Source organism: Cryptotermes secundus, unplaced genomic scaffold (genome assembly GCF_002891405.2).
Source record: "Cryptotermes secundus unplaced genomic scaffold, Csec_1.0 scaffold579, whole genome shotgun sequence".
NCBI classification, from domain to species: Eukaryota; Metazoa; Arthropoda; class Insecta; order Blattodea; family Kalotermitidae; genus Cryptotermes; species Cryptotermes secundus.
This window is the reverse complement of record NW_019719366.1, coordinates 1,364,597-1,373,537: the sequence shown is the minus strand read 5'-3', so window position 1 is coordinate 1,373,537 and position 8,941 is coordinate 1,364,597. Positions and strand designations below refer to the sequence as shown.

General features: G+C 38.6%; 1 protein-coding gene across 1 annotated transcript in view; it reads left to right on the top strand.

Annotated features, from left to right (window-relative positions):
• LOC111864980 (importin-4) overlaps nucleotides 1-8,941 on the top strand; it is a gene marked incomplete at its 5' end in the record, with an annotated part of 21,517 nt that overhangs the window by 2,815 nt on the left and 9,761 nt on the right. The window contains 5 exons of the mRNA XM_033751712.1: nucleotides 2,871-3,106; nucleotides 4,741-4,864; nucleotides 5,570-5,648; nucleotides 5,737-5,888; nucleotides 6,833-7,026. Of these exons, the coding sequence (XP_033607603.1) occupies nucleotides 2,871-3,106; nucleotides 4,741-4,864; nucleotides 5,570-5,648; nucleotides 5,737-5,888; nucleotides 6,833-7,026 (785 nt within the window). The remainder of the gene's footprint in view (nucleotides 1-2,870; nucleotides 3,107-4,740; nucleotides 4,865-5,569; nucleotides 5,649-5,736; nucleotides 5,889-6,832; nucleotides 7,027-8,941) is intronic.

Genomic DNA, 8,941 nt, shown 5'->3' with positions numbered 1-8,941 from the left:
ACGACACGCCCTTCCTCCCTGCCAGTGACTGACGCTTGCTGCAGGCGGGAAAAAATTCACGACTGCGCATGAATGTCCCCTCCACATCTCCACCGAAGGGACCCTCCCGCGCTTCATTGGTTTACGTGGGAATAAAGAAGGCTCGATACTTTTTGAACACACCATGTAATGTGATTTTCATTATGGCCCGTGTACTGAGCCTAGGAGTTATACCACTGATATCAGCATTGAAATGGAAGGTGTTTCACTTTCTTTATACAAGATATTTATCAAAACTGGAATTATTTGAATATGGTGCCCAACATAAAATCATTATGAATGTGAGACCCCTAATTTTTAAATTAAGTAAAAGTTAGGAGAAAAAAAAATTGTTTTATATTTCAGTAACTACATTATAATAATTGTGTATGGAAGACATGTTGCAGGGTGGGAATCAACATGAACAAAATACATGTAAGAATATGGTGTACACAAATGGATGAATTAGAATATGCTCTGGACACTATTTGTAATGGTGCAAGATGAGTATACAAGCTGAAGCTGAAGATGTGCTTTTGAAAACAATTTGTGTGTAATAGTGGCCGGCACTTTTGAAAGTTGAGTTACAGGTGTGAATTGCTGAAAGTGTTGTGTTCGTTGCTTCACATGAGGATATTTAGCTGATGTATAAGCAGGTCTGTTTGTAGAGCACTGTGTCACGCCTCTCATAGCTTGTGCATATGTATGGGACATTGTATAATAACCTATGTTTCTGAAATTTTTGAACAATAATTCTGTCTTCGTATTTTCATCTTCATTTAATATTACTAAGAAATTACATTTAACTTCTCAGTCAGTACTCCATTGATCTAAGTAATATTCACGGCCGCGCTATAGCTCAAGCAGTTAGTTGCTGGCTTCCCACCGCGGCAGCCCAGGTTTGATCCTGGGTCTGGTCAAGTGAGATTTGTGGTGGACAAAGTGGTGCTGGGTTAGGTTTTCTCCAAGTACTTCGGTTTTTCCTGTCAATCTTCATTCCACCAATTGCTCCACAATCACCCTCACCTATCATCTGGGGCTGGTACAATAGGCCAGAAGTGGCCGCAGTACAAGGGACTTAGTCCCACCCCACTAGCAATAAAAAAAAAGTAATATTCACACTCCAAGTTTGAAGACTTACAGTAAATGAATAAATATAGTATTCATCTAAGATATCTCAGGCTTTTACTATACCAGTATCATGTTGGGTTCTTTGCATTGTCTGAGGTACTGGTATCAAAAAAATAGTAATAGAAAGTAATTATGAAAGAATCTGTGTAATGACAACCAGTCACCTGAAGATAGAAGTACAGCCAGCTCACAAAATATTGTATGTATCAAATACTGCCTTATAAAATGGACGGTTTCCAACATAATACTCATGTAATGAATTGGCAGTTGCCAAAAAACACTATAGCAGTTGTTCTTCAACATTTTACTGCTCCAGAACACTTAGTGGTGAAATGCTTTCATGGAACCCACACACGGATGCTTATTTTTTTAATGCTTGTTTCTCAGGTATAACACTATACGCAAAAGGTTCAGATTAATCCATCTCATACTTCAGAAAGTTGCTTATGTTGTATTTATCTAATGTAAGTGGTGGGTCTGCTTACTGTCTGTGTGGATCTTAAAGTCAGGTGGAATGTTGGAAAGCTGTATCGTTACCTCTAGTTCTGTGTTAAGTCTGCTACAGTATTTCATATTTGTTTCGTCATTCCTTGACAAGACTATTTCAGACAGATATATAGCTGCAGAAGGAAGTAGTTTCTTCACACCTCCATTTGGAATATGTAGAAGCACTTCAGATTGGCCAAAAAGTTAAGATTTCTCTGTGTATCTTTCAAATGTACATCTCTTAAAATATCAGTTAACTTGTCACATTGTTCTGTTGTCCTGCCAGAAGGTGCCTAGATTTATTATGTAACCAGTGGAAACCTTCTAACCCTTGTGGAATATACTCTTTCACACTAACTTATAGGTCTTGTAAATGCTAAATGTGTCTGACCAAACAGTGTCATTTATTTGACTCTCATTTCAGTCAAAAAGTTGTTCAATGTAGAAAGACACTTGGTGACTTTTTTTATCACATCCTCCAAAACTCTATTGTGCAACAAGAACTCAACTTCTTTGTGTTCTGAGGTATATGTGATGGCTGTACTTTAAAATGATCAATTAAATTGATACTCGCAAAAATGTAATCTAAACATACTGATATCTGAAGCCACACAGCGTTGCACAAACATGGTGAAAATTTTAAGGGGATGATAAAACTAAATACAATTACTGAATTCATTGAGAATACACAAACTGAAAGCTTACATTGTGGTAACTATTGAATCTGAGTGTGCAGCAGCAGTATTATATAACTGCTACTCACATAGTTCACTGGAAGTTTTTGATTTTAGTTGTTTGAGTTTAATAAAATTTGCAGTCCATACAACTGCATTTAACGCCATTTTCAGTGCACTTGTATTGCTCGATGCAGTAAGAATGTGATGACAGGTTATAACTGTAGTAACTGGTGCACACTGGTGCAGTAGTTTTAACCTGTGCAAGAGAACTACACCTTTTTCCCTAGTAAATAATGTATCACCCGTGTTGTGAATAAGAATGCATTGTCTTCAGCTAAGTCTTTTGCAGACATATATGATTCAAATAGCATGTAAAATCCTCCCTAGTAGTATGAGTCAAAGGTTTGCACATAAGCAGGGGTTTAGTATCTTAATGTGTTTGTATAATGATACCATGCACCAAAACTTATGCATTTCAGATGCTGCCTTTCAAATAATAATAATAAGGACACATAAATTAATACTTTTAATTTGAAAATATCTAACATTTCTCCACAGATACACTTGGTGTACTTGCACGAAGTGTAGGACCAGAGCATTTCTTACCCCTAGCCCAGGGAACTGCTCAGCTAGGTCTGAATCTCCTAAGTAAAACAGATGACCCTGAACAACGGAAAAGTTGTTATGGCTTGTTTGCCGCACTGTCCACAGTGCTGAAGGACGACATGAGAAACATACTGCCAACTATAGTTGAAATGATGTTAGATGCTCTGACGAGTACTGCTGGAATTTTGGTAAGTAGTGGTTGTGCTGTGTCACATGTTGTCAGCACACACATGTGTTGCACAGTCACTTCTAATTATCTTACCAACTGCAGAAACATCCTGCTCTGTTAGTCATCTCTTGTAATTATGTTTTCAATTCTGGAGCAGGGCACTTCTCGAGAAGCTAATGTTTAGTCATCCACTGTGCCAGGAAATTCCTCACCTTTTATGGAACCTGAAGATACTTTACCTTGTTTGCAGGATTCTACCACTGGACCCTTTACTCAAACAGTTTTAAGCCTGTTCACACCCTCACACCCATTTTCTTAAGATGTGCTAGGTCTCCAGGGGCCGTTTTCAACATAGTTTTCCAATTATTACTGCTGGAGAGATGTACTCGTAACATGCTGTCCATCTCATGGGGCATATTTTAGGTGAAACTGATATTCCATCATCATTGAAGTATTCTATGATTTTTTTTTCTTTTGCTGTTTTGTGCCACAGTTTAAAGATTTAAATATGTGGTACCATATTCTTCTGTGTAATTCAGTGAATGTGTTTACCAAATGTGCACTGTGCTTTTTGAACTAAATGCTCCCATTTGTTTGGGGAAGTGATTTCAATCCTGTGAGGCCCTTCCTTAAAGAACAGAAAAATAATCAGAGTACAACTTTAATTTGATGTTCCTTGATTTGGGGTTCCCCTCATTTGAAATTCAACTTCAGTGCTCCAGTCTGTATTAAATTACCGCCATTTAAGATTTTCCTGAGATTATGTTCAAATCCACTAGTCCCCAAAGAAACCTTAAATAGGTGTTTCACTGTATATCTGTGCCTAAGTCTTTCATCATAAAGGTAAAGCTATCCCCGTAACAAGCTGTGAAGGCCCATAGGGTTGTGAGATGTCGAGGCTCCCACATTTTCTCTTAGACATTCAGCTCAAAGATGGGGCTAAGATTGTCAGTCTTATGCGCCAGCTACTCTTTACTCCCTAGGAAGATTCCTGGTACTTATTTCTGTTAGAGGCTGAATTGACCCCAGGGCCATAGTGTGACTGGAAGGATTAGGTAAATTGAAAAACTCCACCTCATTGGGACTCAAACCCATGACATTCCAGCTCGTAGCATAGTGCCTTAACCAACTAAGCTGCCACATGTCCCATCTGTCATCATAAGGGATGTCTATATCATGAACTTCAGGCTGAGCATATTGTCTCAAGCAGTAGTGCATCTGATTTGTGTTTGGAAATGTCTGAGTCACATCTTGACTGGGACACCAACTATCCTGACTTAAGGATCTTCATAGTTTTCGTCAGTCCCTTCTGACAAACTCGAGAATAGTACTTCAAATTAGGCCACATCTATTTCTTACCACATTATTTGCAATTTGTTACTAATTATTGTAACAGTCGATGCTATATAGTTGTGGCTTCTGATAACATCATTAAATAAGGAATAAATAAGTAAAATAAATGATCATCAGCTACTGTCTGAATTACTTTGGAGGATTCAAGTGGATCAAAAAACTAATGCATTTATAATTCTATTTCATAATAAAATTCATTTTTATTACACACCTGATTAGACCCATTGTGTGTGTTTCTTTGTTTTAATTAAAACCTCAGATTAAAATGCAGTTCATATAAGATTACTGTGTTTATTGCAGCCACATTACAAGGATGATGAGACTTCAGCCTTTCCTGTATATGAAGATTTGAGTGATACTTCAGAGGAAGAAGATATTGAAAAAGATTCTGAAGAAGATGAAGTTGAAGATGAAGATATTGCAGGTAAAGTACATTTTTCACAGTCTTCATCTGGGAGAAATGTAGGATTCCTAAGCAATTCCTACATGTGTTTTGAAAAAGCATGTTCAAAATCCTCAGTTAGTTTAACTATGTATTTTTGTATGTATACTCTGTAACTTATTAAAATCAAATGCTAATTCCTCATGGAAGCAGGGCAATGTCTGAAGTAAGAGACTGCCTGAGAAAGCAGAGTGAAAATTCTTGGCACCACTGTGGTAGACAGAGGACCCTTCAAGAACTCTGAAAAAGTTGGCTTTATGGATTTCCATGGCCCAGCAAGCCAGTGATGCATTGAAGAATGTACAGGGGCACGCGGTAGCGTAGTTGGTTGAGGGGCTATGCTACAAGCCAGAAGGTCGCGGGTTCAATTCCCCGATGAGGTCATTGGATTTTTTTCAATTGACCTAATCCTTCCAGCCGCACTAGGCCCTGGTGTTTACTCAGCCTCTAACAGAAATGAGTACCAGGAATTAATTTAATAATTTTCCTGGGGAGTAAAGTGCAGCCGGCGCGTAAGGCTGACAACCTTACCACCATCTTTGAGCTGATTGTCTAGATAGTATGGGATCCTCAACGTCTCACAACCCTATGGGCCTAAACGGCCTGTTACAGGGATAGCTTTACTTTACTTTTTTACTTTTACAGGGCCTTGGAGAGGTATTCCATAATCTGTTGATTTCCTTTTAGGTTACAGTGTTGAGAATGTTTATGTGGAAGAAAAAGAAGAGGCATGCATAGCTTTGACAGAGATTGCAAAAAATACTGGGTGAGTATGAATCACCACAGTAAAAGTTGCTAGCCATACAGTATTATGTTCTTTATTCTGATGTATTTTGTTTCCCTTTACCCCTCAGAGAAGCGTTCGTACCGTTCTTGGAGAGAAGTTTTGAAGGAGTGTTTAAAATGATTAACTACCCTCAGGATGATATTCGTAAAGCTGCTGTAGATGCCCTTCGTCAGTTCTGTATCTCTTTCAATGACATTAAGACCCCAGAAGGGAAAGTGGGTAAGTGGTAGAACTCGGTAACTACATTGACAGTGTGTCCATCGAGGAGCTTATTCGTGATCATATATGTAATGAAAATTGGGGTTCTCACAGCAGTAGCAATGAAGATTACTGTCTTCTGGGATGTTACGCAATTTTGTCTGGTAAAACTTTACCAACATTTTGGAGGAGTGTGGTACCTGCATCTTCAGGACAGAATAGTAAGCCAAGCCACAAATATTTGCACTGCTCTCTTTACTTATTTTGCTTCAGTCAAGGCTCTTAGCCCAATTGGACGTCTTTTCATATCCATACCACTTTTTTCTGTTCTCAGTTCTTCATCTATTCTGAAGATGGAGGCTTCATGTTTATCTGAAACATCGGTGAACTTCTACCAGGCTACACAGTACCAAATCCCAGAAGACATTATCTTTAAATATGCAGTGTGCAGTCCTTGTTTCTTACTCCATAATGTGTGTGTAAACGTACACAAAGAGACAGGCAGATAAACTGGGAGCTTGAAGTTAAAGGTGTACTACTGTGTCTGCTTGTAAATTATAAGACAGAAAAATTGAAATGTATAAAAAGTAAGTCTCCAAAATAATGCAGGGTTGTACGTACATTGCCTTCATATGAGGGAGTGCTGAACAGAGGTCACATATGTACTTTCGCTGCCATTGTGCCCAGTTGCTAGTAATTTTTGTACTGTTCCTGTATTGTTTTAATCCTTACAGTGCTAAGATTATTTGGATCAATGGTGAATGAAAATTGCTAGAAGTAGCAGCATCAACCAGGCATTCATCCATTTCTTACATATCTGTGATTCTGTCCCTCATGGTGAAGGCAAAGAACTGCCTGCAATGGCAAGAAACATAAATATTACAGATTTAGTAATTGTTTTATGTCAGGGACTCACATAAGGGTCAAACAAGTGAATTTAGTTGTTGGAATGTTTTTGTGTCTAGTTCTGTCCAAAGCTCTCTCGGTGCTAATCCCAAAGTGCGCTGAACTCATCCGTACAGATGAGGAACGGACTGTTGTTATGACAGCCTTAGATGCTTACTCAGAATTACTGAAGGAAATAAAGGGACCTGTCCTTGAGGGAGAAGGACATCGTGATGCCATCATCAACTGTATTAAGGACGTTATGACTTATAAGGTATTGATTTCAGACCCTTTGTTATTTGTCACATTGAGATTGAACAAAAATATTCCTCAGTATCAAAAGAAATAACTAGCTATTTGAATAATAATAAAGAAGTGTCATGTTTGATGGTAGCAATGTGATGCTTTGAGCTTATGTAGTATCTGATAAATTTAACCTGTATCATGTGGATTTAAATCTGCTGTTACAGTTCTGGCAGCCAGGCTTAAACTTGGCAGTAATGTCCATTGCTAGACAGCGGCTGGGAAACACGTTTTCTTGACAAGTAAAACACGCTCCTACTTCAACAATGCTCATAGGGTCACTCAGCAACTGCCCGCTTATAGCAAGTGTCACATAGCTTCGACCAAGGCCAAGAGTAATCTTGAATGCACATAAGAAAAATTTCAGTCAAGGGGGTGTAGGGTGTGAGAAGTGACAGGCGGCCAGTGGAAGAATGAGTGTTAAGAAACTCCTCCCACCACAAGCTATGCGTGGGATTTGACTAGGGATGCGGGGCCTTGTTTGAAGTTACATGACATTGTATATAACACATCAGTCAACAATAGAGAAGTACTTGGAAGCGGTGTTTTATATGCGGTCCATGCTGAGCTTATATGTATAATGAGCACACCAGCTGAGTTAACAGTTAGTTGTGTCAGAGATTGGCAGTTAGTTTTGAGTTGCAATGTTAGACTGCCACCAAGCAGCGGCTAGTGAAGGCATAGAAGACTTAGTGTTTGCAGTAGTGATTTGTAGGTTGTGTAGATTAGCGAAAGCATAAGATTATTTGTAGTTACAAGTTAACGGGCCTTCAGTAAATCCAGTTATCAATCCAAACCTAATGTCTGGTCACTAACGTGACAACATTGCAAACAGTGAGACGTTAAGTGTATTGGGGCTTGCTGAACAAGTGCATGCTGTAGCCCAGTTGTGTTGTGCATGGATGATAAACATGTTCAGAATTTGGTGGTAATTATGCACAGAAATTGATCACTAAAGAAATAATTATTGATTTGCAGTTAAGCTGGTCTCACCATGTAGACTGAAGTATTTGAAGTAAAGTCAGCATCATAAGTTCTTTAAAGAACTTCTTGTTTGGAAATACGTTGACACACAAACTTTCAGAATGATACATTGAATGGCATTGGTGTCACACTGACGTCAGAATCTTGTGTGACTAAAATGGATTCAACTGGCTGAACATATGATCCATTCTTATGGATATAGTAATGAACTTTTGAGTTCCATAAAACTGGGGAATTTCTATAGCCAATAAACAGCTATCAACTTGGCAAGAAAGATACTTTACCTTTGTGTTAAGTCAGTTGGTTAATTAAGTTGGCCAGGTGTCCACCCTCTTCTAGATCAGCAATGGCCAACTGGCAGCCCGCAACTTGATTTACTCCAGCCCCCCGCCACGTCTCAGGTTTATTTTCAAAAATCTTAACTTCACAGCTGTATTGGCATAGAATTCAGTTTTTAATAGGACGTTTCATTAGCTTACAGCATTTTGTAGTTGATTGTATACGTTCTTACTGAGTTGGACAGTTCAAACTGTTTTCTAATAACTGTGTTCATGTCATGGAAATTCCAAGTCCCCCAACCCTACTTCTGTAGGGAGATGACACTGAAGGGAAGACCGTAGTGCTGAAGGATTTATAACACCTTCAAAATAGTAACCATTTTCTCAGCTTGCTCTCAGGAATGGGATGTTTACTGTTTCTCTCGGCATCCTGGCCTTTGTTAAGTGCCAGTTTCAGCAGAAATGTCTCCCAGTTAGTGCAATTTTAGAAAGTGAAGTGTGATTACGGAGTGTGAGTGTAGAACTGTTTTTCAATTAAAATTGTGTTTGAAGTTATTGTAAGTGATACAGCATGTCAAATAGTAAATTGAGAAAAGTTGATAGTGAAAATAGGGCATTCAAATC